The sequence below is a fragment of the Engraulis encrasicolus genome, chromosome 1, assembly GCF_034702125.1.
Source record: "Engraulis encrasicolus isolate BLACKSEA-1 chromosome 1, IST_EnEncr_1.0, whole genome shotgun sequence".
Taxonomy (NCBI): Eukaryota; Metazoa; Chordata; class Actinopteri; order Clupeiformes; family Engraulidae; genus Engraulis; species Engraulis encrasicolus.
The window spans coordinates 22,016,728-22,043,607 of NC_085857.1; the positions used below are offsets into that span (position 1 = coordinate 22,016,728).

Genomic DNA, 26,880 nt, shown 5'->3' on the forward strand with positions numbered 1-26,880 from the left:
GGAGAATGGTAAAACCCTATTATTTAACTCAAGGGGAGGTGTAAAATAAGCTTTTTTCCAAAAATGGGACAGTATCACTTTAAAGAATCTCTGATACTACTGCCGAGACTGCCGGCACCACAACCCGCAAGAGCCTGACACTATTATCACTTCCACTGCTACACACTGCATCCTTACTATGACCATACTACTGCCGAGACTGCCGGCACCACCACCCACAAGATGGGTGCTTGACACTTATTACTGCTACTACTACTCAGGGAAGCCGACAGGGGTCAGGGGAACATTTCTCGAAAGCGTGATTGCTAATTATGTTAGCTACTTTGTTGATTGCAATGCAATTTCCCATTGGCAACTATCAAAGTTGCTAACTGTTAACAACTACGCCTTCGAGAAATGCACCCCAGTTGTCCCGGGCCCAGAATTGGGTCCTCATTTCATTGCATGTACTGTGTTTGGTGAGAGGGCCATCTTAGATGACTTTGTCCCAGGAGCAGGAAGGGCAAAGGGGTCAGTTCTCCCGGGCCCAGGAAAAAGGGGGGCCCAGAATTGGGTCCTCATTACATTGCATGTACAGTGTTTGGTGAGGGGCCCTGCTGCTGCTACTACTGCTACTGCATGACACATATGCACTTCCACTGCACTTCCACTGCGTTCCTTATATACTGTGTATTAAAAACAACAAAAGAGGTGCACATCCATACTACTGCTACTGCATGCCATACACACACACACAACAATAGGACATGTATATGTCCCCTGTTCTTAGAGTGAGATGAGGGAGCCATCTCTATGGGAGGAGCTCATTGGCTGACGACCTGTGACCTGTGACACCACCTCCCATATATAGAGATGGTGACCACGCCTTTCGAATAAGGACAGATACATACATACTACTGCTACTACTGCACTTCTACTACTTCTACTCATGATGATGATGATGATGATGATGATGATGATGATGATGATGCTACTACTACTTCTACTACTACTACTACTACTACTACTACTACTACTACTACTACTACTACTACTACTACTACTACTACTACTACACACTGCATTACTACACACTTCTTATTAAAAAAAAGAAAACCACACTCTTGAACATAAAACATTTTTAAGGTCTCTTCATCTGTAACTTTCGTTCCAGCAGTCATTTATTTTTATTCACTCTTTATTCACTTTTGTCATTCTCTCTATTCATTTGTATACATTTTTATTCCTTCTGTGGTCACTAATTTCTCTCTCTCTCTCTCTCTCTCTCTCTCTCTCTCTCTCTCTCTCTCTCTCTCTCTCTCTCTCTCTCTCTCTCTCTCTCTCTCTGTCTCTCTCGCTCACCCCCTCTTTTTCCATTCTTTCTTACTTTCTCTTATTGAAGAATGTGAAAGTTCAATCCATCACTCATTTGAGGAGGGTTGACATATTCCTTTACCTAATGAAGACAGTGCTGTCTAAAAAAAACCACACCAACCCGTCTGTAAAAAAAACACTTTATGCACATTTACCAAAGACAGTTTCAGGACTCAGATGTTGTTGCCTGCTGAGAGAAACCCCTTTCTAATGATGTTGTGGCCGAGTTAATCTCCCTAAATAATAAGGGAAATCCTTGATTGATGTTACACTGCCCTAGTAACAAAAGAAAAACATCCAGTTTCCCGTAAGCCCAGCTGCACTCCCTGGGGAAAATGGATGAATCTGGGGCAAGTTGTATTTCAGAGTCTTTGTGTGTTTTGCTGGCAGTTTGTGAATACACTTATGATGATAAATGGACAAAAAGACCTCTGACTCAGAGAGATGGTGAAATTAGATGAGCAGCCTGAAAACGTCTCTATCCTCAGACAACCCTGGGTGCAAATCGCTTCGCTCAAACTCTTATCCTTTTCCACTGTCCTCTGAACTTGTTCCTCGAAGTCAAATTTATATTGGACAGCTGAAGGGGAAAATAAGAACCTTATGGCACAGGAGAATGTTCGTCTATGCGTCAAAATTGGGTTGACAACGAGGCTTATTATTTTATATGTTTGTCGTTTCGTATGTTTTGAATGCTATTCTTGTAGCCTGAGGATGACTGGTTTGATTCCTGGCACTGCCAAGGGGGTTAGGACAGTGATTACATTGCCAATCGACTGCTAACAGCATCAAAGGCACTCATGAATGTGTAATGCCATCCTCCAATAGACTGTTAAGAGAGCAACAATTGCCATTATGGTTTCACTTTGAAGTGAATGTGTGTCATTATGATTTCAATTTCCATTGTGACCATACAGCAACACTTTTCATGGCCTTCTGTATATGGTTATACCTGCTGGTGTTATCAGGAAATGCTGTTTCACCTCCTTCCAACAGATTACCACTTCTGAATCTGAAAGTGAATGCGTTCCACTGACAAAATACCCATTGTAGTCACAATAACACTGTTTATCGACCTCCTTGTCATGTTTACCATTACCTGTAGACATATTTTTTAGAGATGTACAGGATCCAAGATCCGGTTCCGGATCCGGCAGGATAATAGGGTTTTTCAGACTATCCGGATCCGGCAGGATCTCAAGCAGTGGATCCGGTATACGGCAGTTACCTAAAAATCAGGATCTGGGGCATCTCCACTTTTTACGTAGCCTAGGCTTTTCAGTCAGTCTTTCACAACCCCAATCGCTGCATGGAGTGAAAGCCCTCTGGAAGCGGCCGTTTAAGGCAGTGTGGCAGTAAGCCAATGAGTCTTTAAAAAAGTTTGCGCAAACGTAATAAAAAGGGCCCACGTGTGCGAGTTGGCAATGTGTTTCAACCCTTTCGTAGGATCCGGTATCCGGTTCCGGATCCAGCAGGATCTTCAGCAGTGGATCCGGTATCCGGCAGGATCCTAAAAATCAGGATCCGGTGCATCTCTAATATTTTTTGCTGACAATTCAATGGATTGATACAGCATCTCTCAGTTTCATGTTCAGTGATAGCAATAGCTATTGAAATAGCAATAGGATTTGTATAGCTCATGATGATACAAAGCTGTCATTCAAAGAATTAATTAATTCATAGAAAGTAAAAGGTATAGAAAGTATTGTAGAAAGTAGATAACTTGTCATCAGAATTTTACTCTCCTGGTTCTCTTTGGGTAAAATCCAGACAGGGTGAAATGGCATTTATCTATTACGCTGCCAAATGCTGGACCAAGCTTCCTTTTTAAGGTGCCGGTATGCTTGCAGCAAGATACGCAAGCGTGTGCACGATTCGTTCAGGAACGCGTTAACATGCATATTTAATGTCAATTTCGCGTGGGTTGGACACGGCAGCCAAATGCGTGCGTCAGGTGCAATATCTTCAAACTCGCTGGGGGCGATCGTAAGATAGACTGCGCAGTTCCACGCGTGTGCTTGATATGAAAACGACAATGGCAGCAACTTTTAAGAGCGTCTCGTTGAGTTTGTCCGAAATTTCAAACATTTGTGATCATACTTCCTTGTTGCACTTTGAAAAAGGAGCATGCACATACAGGAGTAGTAGCAGTATTCTTTCCTTGCCCAGGGAGCCCCTCTTTTTGTTTTGTTGTTTTCCTTGCCATCTGTGTTCCCAATTTCCGCATCCCAATGTTGCGTGCTCTCTGCCCCCTGGATGATACCGCCAGTATTTTGCGTCTTGGTCAACTTTTACAGCTTGCAGCAAGCATACCGAAACCTTTAGAACTGCCCTGACAGTGTCATGTTTAAAAAAGAAATTATAAACAGCTTTAATTTCATCTGCCTTTGGTTAAGACATATTTTTTGCACAATATTGCTCGAGCATACCTGCAATATATTTAGGGCCTTGGCCATTGAGTGACTTATAGACAATCAGAAGTTGTAAACTCAATTCTAAACATCACTGGGGGCCGTTGCATTGACCTAAGTACTGTGAGAAGTTACTAGAATAATCCAGCACTTCTCCTATGTTTATTTTTACGTTTTGATTGATTTTAAAAGGATACATCAAAAGTGACAAAAAACCCATAATGACCGTAACATTACACTCACTATCAACGTCAAGATTCTGTAACTTGTGTTCTGTAACTTGCCCCTCAGGTCACATTGCTTTTTTTCTTCTTTCTTTCATAGTTGTAGCTACACAGCCACAAAGATGACATAATAACCTGTTGATATTTCATGTCATAAAAAAGTGATGCTATCTTGTCTCACAAGACCATGTCAGCCCTTCGGTAAAAGAAATGGGCTCTGTTAGGCCAGAGAGACACAGCTCATGGTTCATTAGGCTGGAATAGAGCTGTGTGGGCTGATGTCTCTTGGGACGTCATCTATATATTGCCTGGCAATTTTGGTTGGAAGGGCTCTGACTGATTATGGTGTAGACTCCCCCCAAGGCCCCATGATGCTGAAATAGCAGTTAAGCATTGTCTAAAACAGATCTGTCAAACTGGACAGGTTTTCACAGCTCATGAAACAAAAGTATTTGTTCTTGTCTTTATGAATTGTCATTACCATAAATAAAGACTTGTCAATGGACTTTGGGGCATCATCTGTAAAAAGCCTGACAGTGTGAGGGGGTATGACTGATTGGACTGCAGGGCCTTCAAGGAACATGGTTGCTATCCATGGTGCTGAAAGAATTGTTAAGCGCTATCGAGGATCCTGAAAAAATCTGTCGGTCTGGAAAGGCTTTATCGGCTCATGAGGGGAGTATTTGTGATTGTCTTTATTAATGTTCAATATCATTAATAAAGAACAGCCAATTGAGTTTTAGTGCATGCTGTTGAAAGGCTGGCAGTGTAAAGAGCTCTAACTAAATGAACAGCAGAACCTTCAAGGACCATGCTCTGGGTGGGATCTCTCCGTGGTGCTGAAATAGCTGTAAACCAATTCACTGTCGTACATCCTGAAACAAGAATGTCAAATGAGATACAGTATCACAATTCATGTAAGAGGTATATGTGAGTTCTTCTTTATAATAATTCATTACCATAATTATTGATTAATAAAGAGTAGGTGCGGAAATGGCTATAGCTGTGGATCCTGGAAAAAAAGCATTTAGATAGGCTTTCTGGCACCTAGCTTTCAAGTCTTATATAAAAAATCTGTGCAGTCATTTCATGAATGGAGAACAGCTAATGCAGCTGTAGACTCATCATCTACTGTTTATGGTGCTTTGTAGTGTTGAAGTGCACTTATTGGGCTATGGATACATCAGGGGCCATACTGGACATTGTTGCTGTCCGTGGTTCTGATGTTGGCTGTAAAGCAGACACTTGCTACGTTTACGTGACGTTTTTAATTCCGAATTAATAATTCAGAATTAAATAGTTTTGTCGAGTTTACTTTGATCTTAATTCCTACTTGTTATATGTTAGCATTTTTTCAAAGCGGAATTAAGTTTACTTCTGAATTAAATCTCTCATTTAAACGTAGGCACTGTCACAGAGCCTGAAATACAGACTCTGAAAGTGCACAAGTCCCCAAAACTGACATAAAAAACTATTTGTTTGTTTTAATTATAATCATCATAATTGCCATAAGTATGGTTATTATGTGTATTACTCAAATTACTACCGATTACAGTAGCAGCAGATGACACATTAGGAGACATTTGGAGGATTGACTGCGAGACAGTCTGACAGATGAATGGATTAGAAGGCTGGATTAGATGGATTGCTGACAGTGAAACGCTTTCAGCTGTCACTGACTCCCAATGGACAGTGAGGATTAGAGCTCTCCCTGGTGCTGGAATCGCTAGTGTTCACAGCCTGCATGGTTGCTGTTATACCCCCAAATCAGCCCTGAAACGCCATCAACACTGAGGGGGGCAAATCAAGGATTGTGCTTTACCGTATTCACAGTTTTCAGTCAATAGTAGTATTACTGCTACAGCTACTACTGCTACTACGTTACTACGTTACAGCTACTACTACTACTTATGTCCATAGCCTAATGCTTTCCTTTCTAATAATAATTATTATTATAATAACAATAGAAATGATAATAATAATAATAATAATAATAATAATAATAATAATAATAATAATAATGCCATCCATCATTGTTGTATTTCCACATATAGTAATGTGATTCAGGCAGAAAAGATGGATGTATTAGTGTTTGGGTTGACACTTACACAGTATAGGCTAAACAGAGACAGACAGATAAGATAGATGCCGTGTTTACGGCATGATAATGACTCTGCATCAGAGATTTCCTCCAAGATTCTTGATGAGCCTCGGAGATACCCTTTTGTTAATGCCTTTCTCTGTGTGTGTAATTTTTAATGAGCGATCTTAGAAAACCTTCATTTATCATTTATAACCTCGGAGGCTTTCGTGGGGAAATGCCAAGCCCGCTTGTACGTTGAATATTTATGATTCATCACAAATGCTCAAACCATTTTCACGACACCTTTTTGGTGGGCGGTAGTTTTTGGGCACTCCCCCCTGGGGGGTTTGAGATTCTGATAAAGAACCAGAGCGTTGCCGGAATACAGCCAGAACATTCCAATTCACCTTCTAGATTATTCTGGAAAATGTTTCTGCCTTCCAGGCATACCATGCAGAGAGCAAAATGAGAACACCCACGTCCCCACCCCCCAAAAGGGGACCTCAGTGTGTCATCACCACTTTATATCTCAGCAGCGATCCTCTCTTTTTATTTCTTCTCTCTTGGGGTACATTCCATTACATTATTCATCTGTCCTCACATACTTGTTCCCTTGTGTCCTTGATTCCTCTGTTCTCACCCCTCCTCCCAAGAAGGAACCAAAGAAGGGAATAGTTTAGGAGAATCAAGCACCATGTAAAGCCTGCCCTCTCTCCTCCTCCAACCTCGTCCTTTCACCGCATGAGGCTGTAGGATGGAGGTAGCATCTGGAGGACACATATTGAGATATTGAGAGATAGATACCAGTAGCTATTGAGATATGGAGTATAGACATGTCAATATCTATCCATGATACCTATCTACTTTGTATATCTCAATATCTATTCTCCAGTCGCTTCCTCCATCCTGTAGCCTTGTAAATACATGAGGATAGAGGGAGCAACAGGAGAACCAGTACCTAACATTAACAATCCACTGGCATCTCAGCAATTTTCATTTACGTATTTCTTCTCTCTTGGGCTGCAAGTCAGTCTACTACCTTCTGTCCTTTCCTGTTGCCGCCCACCTTGTGATGTGATGATTGATGACATTGATAATCAAATTTCTCATTGATCTTATTGATCTTTGTCTTGCAAAAACATCAAAACTCAAAAGTCATTCTCTGATTTGCTGTTGCAATGTCGAATGGGGGAAAGCCCCCAAAATTAGTCTTAAATCAAAAAGGGAAGACAATCTAGTGCCACATAGATGTCTTTGTTATTTCTTATATATTGTCAATGCATTAGTGCGTTCGGTGACGCCCAAAAAGTCACTCTGTGCAGGTTGACAGCAGGGAGACTATTGCTTTCACCACAGAGTTATGGCGACATGGAGGGCAGTGGCGGAACAATCACCCACAGGGCCCCAGGACAAGACAATGATAGGGGGCCCCATATGGCCTTCCAAGTTTGCAATAGGGCCTCAGGCAGGGCGGCTGACAGCTTTGGCTGGGCCTGGGACAAAGACATCTGAAATGGCCCCAAACCCAATCAATGCAATGTCATGAGGATCCAATTCTGGGCCCCATTTCTCCCTGGGCCTGGGACAAGTGACCCCTTTGTCCCCCCCTGTCGGCTTCCCTGGCCTCAGGAAAGGACGGAAGGAAGTAAATTGACTTGCAGCCTATCTTCTCTCTTGGAGCGCGTTTTAATATGCGACCTTGCCTCCTCCACTTGCCTCCTCCACTTGCTTCTCGTCATGATGACATCACTGACAACAGCATTATATTTCAATATCTTGCAAAAGCTCAATTGTAAAGTCTTTTTCTCATTTGCAATTGGGATGGTGAATGAAAAACAGTCCCTAAAAAGTTGTTGTGGCGAGGCTGACAGCTGGGAAACTTTTTCGTTTTCTCCACGGAGGAGGGGCCAGGAGGCGGGACGAGGAGACAAGCACAAGTGGAGGAGGCAAGGTCACATATTGGGATGCACCCTTGGTGTTTCTCGTGGCCTTTTGCCACACGCTGGCCAGAGGGATTCTGGGTACAGGACACAGAGAGTGAGTGTGCCAAGGCTCCAGCTGCTTCCAATACCACATGTGGCCCCTGCACAATTCACTATTCACTCTTCTCTCTTGGAGCGTGTTCCATTCTCCACACTCTGCACTGTGTACTGTGACACAGTGCACTTTCCACCTTCAACTTAACGGCTACATTTGAGGGTGAAGTGCAGGTCCAATTCACGTTCTGTCTGATACACTTCACGGAAATGACGGTTGTCGCGTGTCATCAGAGTTTACCAACCGCCAATATACAATTCATCACGGAAGACACTGTTCCTTATGTTGACAATTTTTAAAAGTTACCCCTTTCTCTTACACACATGGCTATTGTCTTTGGAATCAAAGCTATGCTGTCATCACAGAGATTCGGCAGTTTGACCACTCTGACACTCAACCAGAGAGGAAACTACGTAACAAACATGGCGGCCGTTGAGTGCGAAAAGTGTACATAACTCCACACTTCAAAAAACGGCCGGTTTGAGGGCGTTATCCGGGTAGTTTACAGTACACTTCACCGCCGCGATTAGAAATGGAACCGCCCTGCGTACCCAAACACAGTGCGGGAAGGGCGGAAAGTACGAAGATTGGAACAGCCTGTTTCTCGTGGCCTTTTGCCACACGCTGGCCAGAGGGATTCTGGGTACAGGACACAGAGAGTGAGTGTGCCAAGGCTCCAAGCTGCTTCCAATACCACATGTGGCCCCTGCACAATTCACAATTCAGATGTGTGTAAATAATGCATGATGCTTTGGCGATCAACAGATAATTGTGTGTGTGTGTGTGTGTGTGTGTGTGTGTGTGTGTGTGTGTGTGTGTGTGTGTGTGTGTGTGTGTGTGTGTGTGTGTGTGTGTGTGTGTGTGTGTGTGTGTGTGTGTGTGTGTGTGTGTGTGTGTGTGTGTGCGTGCGTGCGTGCGTGCGTGCGTACGTACGTGCGTGCGTGCGTGTGCGTGTGTGTGTGTGTGCGAACATGTGTGTGCATTTCTACATGTGCACTGACTCAGGGTGCATGTTTGTGTGTTTGTGACTGCATGAGAGAGAGAAAGAGAAAGATATAGAATGTGCATGCATACATGCATATTCCTGCTAGTCTGATTATTGAAAAGGTGTATGTGTATAGCATGAATGTGTTTCTGTGTGTGTGTGTGTGTCTGTGTGTGTGCGCACGCGCTTGCGTGTGTGCGTGCCGCGGGTGCACTGTATGTGTAACATGAATGTGTTTCTGTGTGCGTGCGTTTCAGTAAATCTCCTTTTGTCAAATCCTACCATATTTATTGCATTGCTTCCTCTCTGTCTTTTTCTAACTCCTCTTGTTTCTGTCTTCTGTCTTTCTCTCTACTGCTCTCCCAAATGACTCTCTCTCTCTCTCTCTCTCTCTCTCTCTCTCTCTCTCTCTCTAACACCCACTTTCAACCGCTCTCTGATACCCTCTCTACATACACACACAGAGTTCGATCTAGCGACGTCTTTCCATGTAGTAGTGCCTTGCATCATCGCTATGGTTACAAGAGGTACTGTAGTATCTCACGGATGAAAGTGTTGCATCGACACCCATGAGGCCGGGAGAAGCATGGGAACATTGTGTACGCTAACTCCGTTTTGCACTCTCCAGGACTTGTATATCGCACGCAATCTATGTGGCCCTCTCCCCGAACTCCCTCTCTGCCTTACTGTATTGATCTCTTTTAAACTCTCCACCACTCCCTGTCTCCCATCTCTTACACCTCCCCCATCACTGTAAAACATTGCAGCTAGGTCACCGTAAAAAACATGAGTTGTTTCTGGTGCCTTAAGTTAATCAGTTAACTCAACTTGAGAAAAGCCTCGAGTTGAGTTAAGTTTTGAATGAATGGAGTGGTGCAGCAGGACTACTTGTCTTTTTACGTTTAACTGACTTACAATGTTTTACAGTGATATCTCTCTATCTCTATCTCTCTCTCTCTCTCTCTCTCTCTCTCTCTCTCTCTCTCTCTCTCTCTCTCTCTCTCTCTCTCTCTCTCTCTAATTGTGTTCTTCTGCACTTTAATTTTACACACACACTATTCAAAGTTTCTAGCCGAGCACTGTTGACTTGAATCTCTCTCTCTCTCTCTCTCTCTCTCTCTCTCTCTCTCTCTCTCTCTCTCTCTCTCTCTCTCTCTCTCTGTCTCTCTCTCTCTCTCTCTGTCTCTCTCTCTCTCATTGTGTTCTTCTGCACTTTAATTTTACACACATACTATTCAAAGTTTCTAGCCGAGCACTGTTGACTTGAATCTCTCTCTCTCTCTCTCTCTCTCTCTCTCTCTCTCTCTCTCTCTCTCTCTCTCTCTCTCTCTCTCTCTCTCTCTCTCTCTCTCTCTCTCTCATTGTGTTCTTCTGCACTTTAATTTTACACACACACTATTCAAAGTTGAATAGTATGAATTCAATGAATAGTTGAATTCAAAGGTGCTATTGTACAATCAATGTCCAGAGCTTGACTTGAATTCAAAGGTGCTATTGTACAATCAATGTCCAGAGTCCGGACGTATTGCTCACCTCATTAAGGACAATATTGCAATCGGGTATTAGCTCATGGGTCTCTCCAAAGATGTGAACAGAGAGAGTAGAGAGAGAGGGAGGTTCCATTGGCCCATTGTCTCCGGGTTCTATTATTGCAAGGGGGAGGGGGGTGAAATCCCCCTTTAGGCAGACCTAGGCAGACCTAAGGACTGTTCTATTCAATGCTAGGAGTATTATGACACGCCCCTTTAGGCAGACCGGAACCTGATCATGTTAGGTGCCCATAGCAACCTATTATGTTGGCATATCTCTATATACTTAAAGAATCTCTGATGTGAAGCTGCAAAGAAAGATGGTCAGTCATGCACAATGGCTGATATTTGCTATTTGAAGAAAAAGTTGAGCCAGATTTCCCTCTCACCCCCCCCCCTCTCTCTCTCTCTTTTTCTCTTTCTCTCTCTTTCACTCTCACACGCGTTCATGGTTCATGTCTGCAGATCCAGTTAGCGGAGCTGGAGCAGGCGTCCCTGATGTCGGAGCAGCTGTCGGACAAGTCCTCGTCTCTGGCGCTGCCTGATGACCTCAGCCTGGACGACCACAGTGTCTACCAGCTGCTCGTCAGGGACAGCAAGGTGAGGGCCATGCACACACACAGAGTTCATATATAACACACACACCAGCTGCTCGTCAGGGACAACAAGGTGAGGGATACACACACAGTTCATACATATATACACAAAGACACATGAGCACAGACACAGGCCAACACACACACACACACACACACACACACACACACACACACACACACACACACACACACACACACACACTTACACTCGGACATGGACACAAAGGCACATGAGCACAGACACACAAACAGGCTCGCACACACTACACACAATCGCTGCACATGCACGCACATACACAACAACACACACAGGACACATGCATGTACACACATACACATACACATGCACGCACATACACACATGGTACCCACAGTGGTCCTGTTGGGTCCAGTTGACCCAACCAAAGACCAATGACCCATGAACACACATACGCTGCCCTGGAAACTTTGACACGTAAGGACACTGGTTGTTCCCATGGATGCACATGAGCAGTCACACATGAAGGATACGTGGCATGCACAGACACACACAGACGCACAAAGACACACAGACATAGAGACACACACACACACACACACACACACACACACACACACACACACACACACACACACACACACACACACAAAGCAAGGGAGATGTAGACTGATCGGGCATGTCGGCATGCGCACACAAGCACACACACACACACACACACACACACACAGACAGACACACACAGACACACACACACACTCTCATCTATTGCATAAATAATACATCCATGTAGCCTGGCTCAGCCAAGTAAGTAAATAAATAAATAAATAAACATTCCTCTTTCACGTCGAGGCGGCAAGTCATTCCCACACTCCATCCCGATCCGTAACAGCCTCCTAATTAATCTCCATTTACACGCCGTAATGCATTGACTGCATAATCAATGTTCCCCCACTTCGCCTCTATTTGCGCTTTGATCACGCAGAACTGCTCGCAGCTTGAGCGCGTCTCATTGAAGATATTGAGCTTCCTGTAATAGCGTGTGTACTGTATGTAGGCTACTATATGTATGAACCCCCACCCCCACCCCCACCTCATCCCCATCCCTGGGGCCCTACTTGTTTCAAGGCCATATTTGCATCACTTTGTTTCATAATGACAAGAAAAGCTAGATCCATAAATCAGATGAATGAAGTTTTTTTTTTTTTTAAATCAAAGGCCTTGGTCGTGAAAGAGATTGCCCATTGTGTTAAAATTGAAAAGCTTTTCTGCCAAAAGGAAAAGTCAGAGAAAGTGGTTTATGAAAGAAATGATTCATGCAACGTTCAATTATTTGTTGGTGGTTTCAATCAAATGCTTTTTTATCATCTTTTCTCACAACTTGCAAAGGCCTCTTGCACTATAAGGGTGTCGGCATGCTTGCTGTAGGATACGCGAGCGCGTGCACAATTTGTTCATGAACGTGCTAACATGCGTATTTCATGTCAAATTCGTACGCGTTGGACACGGCAGCCATATGCGTGCGTCAGCTGTGATATCTTCAAACTTGCTGGGGGCGATCGTAAGAAAGACGGCACAGTTCCACACATGCGCTTCTGATGAAGACGACAATTCCAGCAACTTTTATGAGCGTCTCATTGAGTTTGTCTGAAATTACAAACAGTTGCGATCATGCTTCCTTATTGCACTTTGAAAAAAGAGCGTGCACATATAGGAGCAGTAGCAGTATTGTTTCCTTGCCCAGGGAGCCCCTCTTTTTGTTTTTGTTTTCCTTGCCGTCTGTGTTCCCAATTTCCGGATCACAATGCTGCGTGCTCTCTGCCCCCTGGATGATACCGCCAGTTAGGGGTGGGCGATATGGCCAAAAATGTATACCTCGGTATAATTTTAGTCACGGTATATATCACGGTATATACAGTATCACGGTATTGTACATTTGTTTAAAATTGAAGCGATGACAAAAAAAAATAAAAAAATTTAACCTTTGCATTTGATTTTTGGAAATGACACAATGTCCTTTCATATATGTGTGAATTCTTGCCATTACATTTTTTAAAAACAAGCAAAAACTAGCCTATGTAAAATGCATTTTGCAATGCAATGCAATGCTACCCAATAGAACACTGTCAATTTCACCAAGTGTCGAAGGGGTTAAACTAGGGTAGAGAGGGGGAAAAGGGAGGGGTGTCAAACTGAACACATTGAGAGTAAATAGAACTGAACGTGGATTGTATCAACTACATCGTTCATTGCACCTTTTTTCTATTTCTGGAGTTGTTTATGGTAATTTTGAAATGTGTGCTTGTATCTGTGATTATGCCAAGCATAATAGTTTAAGCTGTCATTGTTAAAGTTAAGAAAAACGAACTTTCACATGAGGCAGTTAGCAATGCATTGCAGAACTAATGCATTTGAATGGCAATGGCAGCTTTCACTGCACCAGCGGTTAGCGTGCTAACGTTAGCAAAATCGCTAATGCCACATTTTAAACAGTGAACAGTCATTTTAGTTACTAACACCCAGTCAGATATCATGAATGATATTATCTCAACTGGAAACAGTAACATACAGCTGTTACTGCTGGCGCAATGTGTTAAATGTAAGGCAACCAATGTTAGCACATTAAGCACATTTATTTTGTCAGACACCAGCATAGACATGAATGACTTGGGCTGTTAGCTAGTTAGCTTGCATTTCGTGCCCAGTAAATTGTGGAGTCCAGAATCGAAATGTGTTGCCATCACATACCATTTCAAACAATAGTTCACTACACTAACCATACATTTTACACTTGAAGCTTATTCAAAGGAAATGATTGTGCTGTTTCTCTACAACCACATTGCTACAGCTTGAGGCAGTCAGTCAGGTGGATGTTCAAAACGTTGTCTATACTGCCATCTGCAGGATGCAATGCGCTATATCACGGTAGAACGGTATGGCCAAAATCCATACCTTGGTGGAAAAAATACCTTTTACGATAATATACCGTCCATACCGCCCACCCCTACCGCCAATATTTTGCGTCTTGGTCAACTGCTTTTAAAGCAAGCATATGCAGTCAGTTGCTCGCGGTGATGTGCGTAATTTGCGGCTCGCAGCAAGCGTGCGGAGACCTTAAAAGCTAACATGAAGCATACTTGTGTGGACCTCCCTGTAGGCCATGAAAGCCAATGACATCTCAGAGTGCCCCCCTCCTTTAATGTAGATTATAAAAGTCAACCAAAAAGCAGGTTTGAAATATGGACCTTGGTGAAGGAAGTTGATAGCAGAAAAAAAGACACACACACACACTCACATACACCCCAGACGTATCCGTGGTGTTAAAGTTTCAACGCAGCATAAATGAGCGTAAAGCTAACCCTGTCATGTTTCACTAAAGGCCCTGTACTTAATTCCATTTCAAGGCATAAAAGCCCTGGAAGGGTGTGTATGTGTATGTGTGTGTGTGCGTGTCTGTGTGCGTGCGTGCGTGCTTGCGTGCGTATTAGCATAGCGACTAACCTCAGTGGAATGCTAATTATCCTTACAGTGGAAGGCTATGGCTAAGTCTTAACTGCCCGACACAGCACGTAAACGAATGCTAAACCCCCTTTTGCATGTTAATGTAACCTTGGTTTCAATCACAGACACACTAACCCTCAGCTGGAATGCAGCTTCATTTGCATTGCACACACACGCACACGCACACACTTGCACACACACACACACACACACACACACACACACACACACACACACACACACACACACACACACACACAGCCAGACCAGACGCATGCACTGCCTGTCTGCATACCAAAGTGATTTAGCGTTAGCAGAGAGAGGCCGTTAAGCAAAGACTGATTGAGGTGGGTAACGTTTATTCTCGCCAGAGGAAGACTGGCAGCTAGCAGCTAGCTAGTACAACCAGCACCCATGATATTGGGGTTGCATGGTTAGCGTGTCTTTTTATTGTCCTTAGGTGGCAGGTTCAATCCCAGTGTGAGATTGAAAGTCCATTCATGTAATTCTGTAGCTAAACCTACTGGTATAACTCAATGACTGTACTGTATAGTACAACGTTATACAGTAGGCCATATTACTATGTTCATCAAATATTCTATTTAGCTACTCTGAAAGTGTCTGTATTTTTTCTTATTTCGTCTTTTGTCTATTATTATTACTAAATTCTTCTCATTGCAAGTTTATCAAAGTTTGCGTGCTTATAGTGTGTTTCTCAGGAAATCATTTGGCCAATGTAGCAAACCATTGAAAGTTGAGCTAACAATCTAATTCCTATTCTAGAAAATTATTATTACCCTAAATATTTATTTTCATAAAGTGTCTTTTTGCTTTAGGACGACAGTTGGAAGCTCCTAGAAATAAATAAGAAAAAAGAACAGTAATCGGTGTGCAGTGTTTTCTGAACTTTCATCCCTGATCAAGTTTCTCTGCCTCCCACCTACACCTGTATTACTGAGGTCTTGTGGACAAAGATTTTTTTTGTTTTTAAACTTCGTCTTTTTTTTTACTTTTTAATGTCCTCTCTTCTCTCCATCTGTGCACTTCCCCTCCAGGAGGAAAGGGGGAGCAGTGACTCCCACAGTTCAGAGGAGCTCCGCGTCAACCAGGCTGCCCGCTGTGGAGGATCCCAGCCCCACAGTCCCTGGAGGAGAACAGCGGCGGAGGAAGAAGAAGAGGAGGAGGAGGAGGAGGAGGAGGAGGAAGAGGAGGGAGAGGGTTCAGAGGAGAGGGGTCTCCTGATCAGGGGACATGGGACGCCACATCCTCAGAGTCCATCACAGCGCCCCCTGTTGCTCCACCAGTGCCAGCGCACCCCAGCTCACAGTCCCAAAGGTAACCCTTAGCCTCTTGCAGTAAGGTAATGTCAGAGGAACTTTTTGAGCAATGTGGCCAGGCAACATTATGATTGGCTATTCATTTTCTGATCAGATGTTGCCTGCAGATAATTCAGGTTCTCATCATAAAAATGTAATGTGATGAGCAGTCCAAACAATACCTTATAGCATTATTGTCCAGACACAGTGCTCAAAAAGTTGCCCTGTACATTATCACCTTTGCTGCAGATGGGCCCATTGCTGTTTGCTAAAACACTCAACCACATCATAAGACATTGATATGACATTGTAAGAGACGTGTAAGTAAAAGATTGACCTTTAATTACATTTGGTGCCAATAAGAGGCTTGAAAGGGTTAACTTCGATGCTAATACTAATAAGAATTCAACTGGTAATATTAATAGGTACTGTTAACCCATTGATGCTTGCGTTGTGCAACATTGGTCCTGGTGCCTGAAGCTGCATTGCGCAACGTTCAGGCTCATGAGATTTGACACAACTTCATTAAAAATCTCAGTTTGTTTGAGATGAATGAACACATTCTAATGACAGAGGATGGTCTTAGCGTTTGCAACTTGTATTGTGTGTGCTTCAGAAGCTGAGATATTTTGGTTTTTATATTCTGAGGGTAGCTATTCTTAAAAAGGGCTCAGGCATTCAGCACCCTTTTCTGCAGGCGCCTTAGGCGTCAATGGGTTAAACAGTAATGGCGGATGGCAGATGGGTAATGTCAAACTGTATTGGTATAGCTCAATTCAATACCTGATGCAGCTCATAGCGCTGTCACGTTTTCTTGTCATTGCTCCGGAAGATAGCTTTGAGTGTAGCATGTTTGTATTTATATATTGCTGCGCTACTCATTGCTATACCACGCTGCAGATATCCCGACCAACAGAGACTCATTTCACTGAGGTGACTAACATGACCTCTATTTTAAGGGTTTGGGGTGCTCTTGTTTGTTAAATAACTAGGAGACTGTAAGATATTTTGTAGATACGCTATATTCTTAGCCTGGTAAACCAGCGCCATCCGCTGGACACCGATTTGTTTTTCAGCTGCGAGTGGGTCTGGCCTCGGATCTGAGAACGTTTTCAACACTGTGCCCTGAGTCTTGCAAACCCAATCACAACGCAGGGATTTGTTTTGAATCAAAGCGGACGGGGTTTTGAGGGAGTGATGACGAATCTCACAACACCGTTGGGAAAGCACATCAACGGCAAAGATCGCCAATTGGTCAGAGCGCCGGCACGGTTTGAAAAAACATCAGGTTGTTCTCATCAACAATCTTCGGAGGTATCGTTCATCGGGGCCAGACTAAATTACTCCGATCTCACATTTAGGCTGGTTTATCAGGCTACTATATTCTGTATTTTTGTCTGGTGTCCAGGGGTTCCTTTTCATATGCTGGCGCATCCTTGAGGTTTCAGATTTTAGATGTCTGAAGAATCACATCAGCTACATACTGATCAGAGAAATACTGTTTGTGTCTACTGTAGTCAGGGCCACTGACAGCTTTCGCTGGGCCCAGGACAAAGTCATCTGACAGGGCCCCCTAGTCAATACATACAATGTAATGGGGACCCAATTCTGGGCCCCCTCTCTCCCTGGACCCGGGACACCATACCCCTTTGCACCCCCTATTACTTTTCATCGATGCACAATTCCAAAAAACGAGCAGGGAAAGAACAAGCTGGCTATCTCATCATATTTATGACCCTCTCTCTCCACGTCGTTGCGTCGCAACAACCTAAAGGCCCATGAACCATAAAACCACTATGGCATTGTCGATTTATGAACTCTCAAGCACTCTCACTGATGAGTTGATGAGCAGTGCTACCGCCTGACCCAGAAGCCAATTCTTTTATGACCAGGACGTGGCACTCGAGCTGAACTCTGATGATGGCCCATTCATTAAGCGTCATTAGCGTCGCGGCTCTAGTCGAGACATTTGCCATCACACAGTCACACACACACGCGCACGTTCCAGAGCAAATTGACCATTGCCCATTCATGCGCACCCGCTTATCCGTCTGTCCCTCCATCTGTCTGCCTGTCTGTTTGTTTGTCTGTTTCTCTCTGGCAACCTACTACACATTCCAGAACCAATTGACCGTTGTCCATTTAGGCATCTGTCTGTCGGTTTTGGTTTCGGTGAGACATCTGATGATACCTGTGTCTTCTTTCTATCCACTTCTGTCCATCGTCCTCTCATCCCTCTGTTTATCCATCTATTTCTCTGTTTTTTTTTCTTGTTGGATATTACCTTTTATATGTAGACTGTCTGACGGTTCATTCACTCACCTATACAGGTTTCCGTTTACAAATATTTGTGCAGTGAGGAGGGGCAAGATGCTAAGCAGCCAATCATGTGAGCACATTTTCGAGTGACAACAGTTTCCAAACAATCAGTGGTTGCAGAGGGATCCTGAGCTGTGCGCACAGACAAGAATGTTTGAATACAACAAACCTACATTATGTACAGTATGCTGACAGCACCCACATTTTTATACAAGATGCCTATGTATGCTGACAACACCCGTGTCCCTCTTTCCCCCGGCAGATGGCAGAGAAGCTGGAGGTGGTGGTGGCAGCATCAGTGTGGGTGTTGGTTCCTGTGGTGGTGGTAGTCACCATGGCGGTGGTGGTCACCGTGGCAGCACTGGTCACCGTGGTAGTGGTGGTAGTAGTAGTGGTGGTGGTGGTGGAGGAGAAGGGAACCGCAGCAGTAACAGCAGGGGAGCCTCGCCGCTCTTCCACCTGCCCGCGGACTTCTTCCACCCGGCCTCGTCCGTGTCCCAGGGGAGCCCCACCATGACGGGGGGCGTTCCAGCAGATCATCACCTCAGCCCTCACCTTCAGCATGGCAGCAGCGGCGGTGGTGGTGGAAGTACCAGGGGAGGGTCCCGGCTCACGTCCCCGGCCTCCTGGGCCTCACTCAGGTCCCCCGGGGCCAACAGCAGGGTCATGGGCTCTCAGGTAGTGTCATCCATCCATCCATCCATCAGTCACATTCAGGGAGTATGTAAGAGGGGCAGCCTTATGTATGTGGGGCAGTCGTGGCCTAGTGGTTAGAGAGTTGGTCTTTCAATCTAGGGATTGCAGGTTCAAATCTCCCCTGACCTCTCCCTACATCTCCATCCATGACTGAAGTGCCCTTGAGCAAGGCACCTAACCCCACATTGCTCCAGGTACTGTAACCAATACCCTGTAAAATAATAGCTGTAAGTCGCTTTGAATAGATGAAAGCGTCAGCTAAGTGCAATGTAATGTAATGTAATGTAGTGTAATGTAAGAGATGTCTGAGGCAGTGTTGCCAGATGTGTCTGATCACATCCCGCTCAAAAGGTTCTCAAAAACCGCCAAAATGCGCTACATTCTGCCCAATTTCAACAAATTGCATTGATTTCTGTGGGCACAAAACTGCAGAAAAAAAACGCCAAATGGCCAATTTTTCCCGTTTTTACCCGCAGACGGCCATCCCAAGTAGACCAATTGGGTGGGTAACCGGCCAATCTGGCAACACTGGTCTGAGGCAGTAAGATTGACCCGGTATGTTATTCTTTGGCGGCAAAAAAATATTCATCTGCCAATCGTTCATATGCCAGTTAATTAATGCAGGTACACCTATTCTTCATGTGTGCTGTACAAAGAAGTTTCAATCGATGTAAAAAATGCTACCTTCCATAAAAAATCAGCCAACGGAGGTGGAAACTTTGTTTTTTTCTAAGTCTTTTAAATAATGACTGAAGGTCAGAAGCACAAGTTTTCACAAAATGTCTATATGTTGGCCAAATGTTTGCACGGTAGCCTTTAAGTTACCTGACTGAAACCTAGGAGTTTTTTAATGTTATCAATCACATTCCGAGACAGGGGTTCCCTGGTGTATTTCACAGAGTGAATCTTTCTACATCAGTCAAATTTGTCATGCAAGTGGATTGGCGATTCGATGGACTGTTGTGTAATTAAGTCTGCTTTACTCCCCCTGGAGACAACAGCAGGGTCATGAGCTGACCTCCCAGGTGCCTGCATTTACACTCTCAGTCTGCTGCACATGTCAGTCATTCATGTTCAGGGAGTAAGAATGAACCCCAAGATTGACACAATATTTAACCGCCTGCCAATTTATTGATGCAGTTACACCTATTATTCACAAGTAAACAGACGGTTCAATCACGGCAAAATGAAAAGAAAGCCTGACCAAAATGGATATTTGTGGAATGTTTGCTTCTGTTCTAATATAAGCCTTTTTACTAATTACTCAATGCTCAGAAGAAATAAGTGAAATTAAAGAAAATCCTCTGAATTTACGTTAGAACTGTGGAGTAGTTGTTGTTTTTTCGTGTCAATCAAATTTAGAGTCCTTTGCTCTCCCAGGTGGTTGTCCTTCATAGCATTATTTTGTCCGTTCGTGTGTCAATCACATTTGACATGCAAGTCGATCGGCGATTTAATTGGCTGTTAAGTAATTAAGCCTGCTTAATTCAGATTAACCCATTAAATCAGCATACAACATTCATGTTAAGTGGCTGATTAAACCCAGTGCTAATTACTGTTAGCCTAATAATTAAGCATGCTAAAGTCATTATCGACTTTTTAAAATAATTATTTCTGTGTGATTTAGCAAGTGTAATGTCGTAGGCCAGTGGTTCTCAAACTTTTTCCATCATTCCCCCCATCAGAGGGTCTGAATGCTTCCTTTTTAGAAAAAAGGTTTTAAGAAATATCATTAGAAGAACGCTGTGTATATATGTGTAAACAAAAGGTCCAAATGGATGTGTTTATAAAAATATCCATAAATGCGTAAACTCGTGAAAAGGTCTGTTTTCAAAAATAGCAGGCTACATGGAAACAGCTTCTTAGACTGAGCCTTTTTTGTATCTTGACTTAAAACTGTAACAGTCAAATTGTGTTTTAGCTAGTTGTGTTACATGTAATTTTGCCCACACTATGAATGTGCACATTGGCCATGTGGACCAAGGTTCTACTGTGACCTGGGTCATTTCTCAAATTTGCCCAATTTCCCTCAGTTCCTCTCTTTTCATGCACCGTCCTGTCCAGGCACGAAAAAATTAGGTTAAAAAAAGAAACGCCACACCACCGATGGTTCTTTTATGGATGAACAAGAGTCACTCTGACAAACTCCATCACTGAGTGTGTGGACCTGAGCGCAAACTCCATTTATGTCTGTGAAAGCCCAGCTGACCATGTCGGTCACTGACCCCACAAATTTCTTTCAGGACAAAGTGGCTCTTAAAAGCTAAAAGCCATCTGGTCTATCCTTTGCCATGCCAACCTTTTGGACTTCTTGCTTTTCTTTTACTCTTTTTTTTTACTTCTTTCAATGTTCTTATTCTTACACACCCTCCAATATGAGCTCACTCTCTCCCTTCCTCCCCCCCCCCACCACCTCCGTCCCTTTAAATCCTTCCCTCTCTTTTCTCTCTCTCTCTCTCTCTCTCTCTCTCTCTCTTCTCCCCCCACCTCTCTCTCTGTCTCTGTCCCGCTCTCTCTCCATCTCCCTCTCTCCCCACCCCCTTCATCTCCCTGCAGCACCCGTCTCAGAGTGACTGTTCCCTGGCCATGGGCAGCTCGGAGAGCAGCCTGCAGACCACCGTGGAGGAAGAAGGGCTCCGCTTCAGCATCTCCCCTCCGCCGTTACGCCGCCACCCTCTCAACCCCCTGGACACCCAGGAGGACCAGGGCTTACCCCCTCTCCCCCTGCCCCTGCTCTGCCCCTTACCCATCCCCGGCCCGCCTCCCACAACCCCTTCCCCCCGCCGGCAGCGGAGAGGAGGATCCCCAGGGGTCGGGGGTGGAGGTGGAGGTGGAGGTGGGAGTGGTGGCTCAGGGGGCGGCAGCAGCAGCAGCAGCAGACGGCGTCAGTCGGGCGCCATCTCCCTCCAGTCCACCAGGGGGCACCAGAGGAGCCAGAGCAGCTGCGGAGGGAGCAGCAGCAGCCCCGGGTGCCCGCGGCAGGACTCCATGGACCCCTCGGATGATGACACTGTCCTGGGTCTCGGGATGGGGATGGGCTCGGGCTCGGGGCTGGAGATGGGGATGGGTGGTGCCGGGGGCTACGGTGCGAGCCAGCCGGGCAACAGCGAACATTTATCGGAGGCGCTCAGCAGCCTGTCGCTGTCTTCGCTGCTTTGCTCCGGCTCGCTTGCCCCACCTCTGGCTAAGAAGTGTAACAGCACTGGGAGCCTGGAGCAGGGTGGGAGCAAGGACGGAGGACGGCAGGTGTTTGGCACGGTCGGCCTGGGATACATGTCTAGTCCCTGGACGTTGGAGGAGGATGAAGGGAGGGGTACAGGTGGTGGTGGTGGGTTGGGTTGTCTTGAAGTGAAGACCAGTAGTCAGACCATGGATGCCAGTTCGCGGAAGAACAGATGAAACCAGTCACACACCTCCACACACCTTGGAATATCCAATCCTTGCTCTTTTTTCTCTCTATAGCTCTCTTAGGCTCCCTAACAAACATTTGTCACTTGTTCCAACAATGACCTTGTGGCCGTAAGACAAATATTCTCTACATTTCTCTCTTGTCAAACTCTCGGCGGTGTGAAAGTTCTGTCTATTTTTTTTCCAGAACCATCTCAGCGAAAGGCCGCCATGATGCTGCGCACAGATTTTCAGATTACGGAACAAAAAAAAACAAAATCGTTCAGGGGATTACGGAGCCACCACAGGATTACTCAATTCAGTCAGTGGAGTTTACTCAGAGAGTTTCACCAGAACAACAGGGAGGGATGTTGTTTTCATCCCATTTTTATCACTGGAGATGATGCGCGACGTTATGCATTCAGTGGAATAACCTTGAGGGCTTTTGAGAAGGTCAAGATGGCCGCCGTTGTGCAATGGTGGAATAAGCAGATTCAAGATGGCTGCTGTCCTAGTCGTTGGAGATTGTAGCTTGAGAAATTGAAGGGAATGTCACAAACAGTAAGAACTAAGTGACCGATTTTTTTTTTCAGACCAGCCTAGCAGTATTAATGGTTTTACACAACTGGAATGGGTGGAGGTGGGGAAGCATTCAGTTGAAAGGATGCTCTGCTCTTTTCCCCACATATATACATTTTCAATCAAAACAAAACATTTATTAGACAAACACGTACAGTCTTTGTGATGAGATTTGTACCGTACTGTACTGTACTTTTTTTTAATATCGCCCACGATCAAGGTAGCAACGAATGACCCTTTTCACGGCACCGTCATCTTTGCAAGGATGACAATGGGGCATGTCCTCTTTGCCATTGACAACTGCATTTTATATGACCTGAGATTTTAGATTTGTTCATGTGCATACGCGTGTATGTGTGTGTGTATGTGTATGTGTACGTACAGTACGGGTTGAAAGGGGGAGCCGTCTTAATTGTGTGCACAAACAAGCATGTCCAAGATGATGATGATATCGAAATGTAGAAAATAAGCCCCTAGACAATAGATAAATTGTTAGTGTTATAAGATTATAAGAATCGGTTAGAGGAGGATGCACAATGACGTGATATGGCAAAAGGAGACGATCTAGAGATGATCTCATTTTTTGTGTCTCTGGAAAAGAAAAAAGTACAAACCTGCTTTTGAAAATCCCTCATCGTAGAACAGGCAACCAGTAATGAACTGCCACACAAAATGGCTTCCCACCGCTTACGTTCTTCATCATTGTGATGTCTTTTGTCGCCTTTATGTGTTTGCTTGCAAAGATTGTTCTGCTGCACACTCCATATCTCATGCTCAGAGTCTCTTCCTCTCTGTCCTTCTGTTAATCCTACTCCTATCAACACAAACACACACACACACTAACACACACACGCACACACACACACGCACACACACACACACACACACACACAGACACACACACAGTCTCAACTAGTGATGCAACACTGGTGATATTTCAAGCACTACTGTATGTTTCGTTATGTTTCCCGGAGCCTGGTGTTTCAAACACTGGTTTTGCGACGCTTCTCAGAGCCTTTTTACCTTGTTACAATCTCACATCTGCTGCAGCCTGCCACAGCAATTACCACGAAAATGAGAGCAGAACTAGTAGTCTTGATTTAGAAGAGCATTCACTCTGTATTGCGCCCCACTTCTCACGAAGTGCTTGTGATGACGGGAGTTTAGCCGTGTTTAATTTAGTGTGTTGCTTTGTACAATGCGTCGTGTCTGTGTTCTCAATGTGCAATTAGCTGTTACATGACTCACCTCGAAATTGCCCAAGAGAACATTCTCATTTAAGGGTTGCTAGAAATGTAAACATCAATGTTGGATTACCTTTCAAATACATGGTTGAAAAAGAACAAAGTTAAGAAAGAAACAAGGGGGGGGGATGCAACAGGTGTTTTTAACTGAACCTGACAAGAAACATAGCAAAGATGAATAAACATCTGTGCACAATGAGCTACATTCAATAAAAAGTTGAAACACCATCAGTAATATTTTGAGGTTAATTTCTGCATATTCTACTGACAAGCATACATTTTCAATTTCAAACTGACAATCTTCATTCGTTTTTCTGCCACGTTAACATAAAGGGGAGCGTTTCATATGAGGAGGGTTTTAATGTCTAAACCAATTCACAAGGCCGTCATCAAAGCACGGGAAGTAGCTGACAGGCCGATTTTGACAGTGGGGAGGATTGTAAGCTCGGCCTGGCTCAGTTTTGTGACAATTCACCACAAATGTTTCTCCATCATCAGACAATAGCACACCAATTACCATTCCCACAACCGCAGCAACTACAGCAGCTACGTACATTTGTTTCCCCTCACAAGAGATGTGGCGTGTGAAATCCTTAACTAGATTAATTCCTGCTTGTGTTTTGGGGATTCCAGCTTTGTTCTCAAGACTTGTTAGCCTAGCTGCTGTGTTGACGTTGAGTTTTGTTGTGTCTGTTGAAACATGGGTTGTGTACTATGCAGTGGGGGCTTTTGGAAAGTATTGTGATGGATGGATGGATGGATGGATGGATGGATATGGATATGGATGATAACATTTCTTCAGAGCATCACTGATCTGTGATGCTCTGAATAGTGCTGCAGATGTTTCATGTTGTTGATGTTGATGTGGATATAGATGATGGGGAGATTGGACTGGTGAACGAATGACGAATTAGAGGAGGAGCATCTCTGTGTTTGCTTGTGTTCCCTTGTGAGCACCTCTGCTCCAGGGTGCGACGATAAGGGCGGCCTGGTTCGTCATGTTCATTTCTATGTGGATGAGAGAAAGAGGGAGGAGCAGCATACGGGTCTGTGTCAAGGACAGATTAAGATGCAAGCAACTGAAGCTCTTTCATGCTGATGCCAAGCAAGCACTCACATCAAGGCAAGTCAAACTGCCAAGACCCCCCCCCCCAAAAAAAAACCCCCAAAAAAACCCATGGCTCTCTATGTCTGAACTATGTGTATATTTAACTCCAATGATTATTCTGGAATGTTCTGGGTGTGATAATGAGGTACTGGGTCCTAGTCCATTACCAAAACTATTTTCATCTGTGTAGAAGCCGTTACATCAATATTGAATAAGCCCAAATACTGACTAAATCCCCCTACATCTGCTTTCCTTTGATATTTTATGTTCATGTCAGACTAGACTGTCACATTAATACTCTGACACAGCCAAAATCTTCCTTTTAATGTCTTTAGGCAAAATCTTTAAAAAGTACAGAAGACATTTGATGAGCATTGGTAAACATTAAGCGAACACTAGCCTATAATATCACAAAACCAACATATTTCCATAAACTCTACAAACCGCTTGAATGGAGCCAGTCTGCATTGGGCATAGACGTAAGGTCATGTGCCTAAAGCTACCTGTTAACAATTTTTACAAGTATGCTCAAACGGCCTGTTTCTAAAGAACGCTTCTGCCCTATGTTCCAAAAGACATATTTCCATAAACCTTTAAACAGCTTGAATACTCCCATTGGTATCTCTGTTGGGCACACACATAAGGTTGTAGGCCCATATCTGTTCCCAAAAAGCATTTTCCATAGGCCATCCTCTCTCTCTCTCTCTCTCTCTCTCTCTCTCTCTCTCTCTCTCTCTCTCTCTCTCTCTCTCTCTCTCTCTCTCTCTCTCTCTCTCTCTCTCTCTCTCTCTCTCTCGCTGGGTTCAAGAGCCCTTCTGTTCCAAAACAAACAGCCTCTCCACTCCTCCTCTGCGGGCTTGTTTTCCCCCGTTTTGAAGTGCGGCTATGGTAGTGGCAGCCGTTCGGGGGTGACAGGTGGATATTAGCTGTAAAACACACACCTGGGGCGGCTTCAGGCAGAGAGAGAGAGAGGGAGAAGAGAGAGGGAGAAGAGAGAGAGAGAGGGAGAGGGAGAGGGGGGGAGAGAGAGGGAGAGAGGGAGAGAGAGAGGAATAGGGAGAGAGAGGGAGAGAGAGAGAGAGAGAGGGGGAGAGAGAGAGAGAGAGAGAGAGAGAGAGATGAGGGAGAGAGAGAGAGAGAGGAATAGGGAGAGAGAGAGGGGGGGGGGCGAGAGAGAGAGAGAGTGCTGCAGTGATGAAGTGCCACTCCTGAGTAGGCAGCACATGCACCACAGAGGGAGAGATGGAGGAAGGGAGAGCAAGATGAAGACAGAGGCAGAGGGAGGGATGGAGAGAGAAAGAGGAAAAGGAAACGGATGACACAGAGAGATGGAATCGGGAAAGGAGCAGAAAAGAATGGACAGATGAGCAAAGAGAGAGAGAGAGATAGAGAAAGCAAAGCAGAGAGAAGAGGGTGATGTAGAGAGAGAGAGGGATGGAGAGAAATAGAGAGGAAGTGGACGACAGGCAGAGAGATGCAAGGGAGGAAGGAAGGATAATTAAAGAGAGTCGATGGAGGGGGGAGGGAGAAAG

General features: G+C 44.5%; 1 protein-coding gene across 1 annotated transcript in view; it reads left to right on the top strand.

The window, feature by feature from the left end:
- Nucleotides 1-22,429, top strand: part of LOC134456583 (voltage-dependent T-type calcium channel subunit alpha-1I-like) — a 401,906-nt gene extending 379,477 nt beyond the window's left edge. Inside the window, exons 38-42 of the mRNA XM_063207987.1 lie at nucleotides 11,088-11,222; nucleotides 15,758-15,839; nucleotides 18,597-18,707; nucleotides 18,750-19,012; nucleotides 21,587-22,429. Of these exons, the coding sequence (XP_063064057.1) occupies nucleotides 11,088-11,222; nucleotides 15,758-15,839; nucleotides 18,597-18,707; nucleotides 18,750-19,012; nucleotides 21,587-22,429 (1,434 nt within the window). The remainder of the gene's footprint in view (nucleotides 1-11,087; nucleotides 11,223-15,757; nucleotides 15,840-18,596; nucleotides 18,708-18,749; nucleotides 19,013-21,586) is intronic.
- The last annotated feature ends 4,451 nt before the right edge of the window (nucleotides 22,430-26,880 follow it).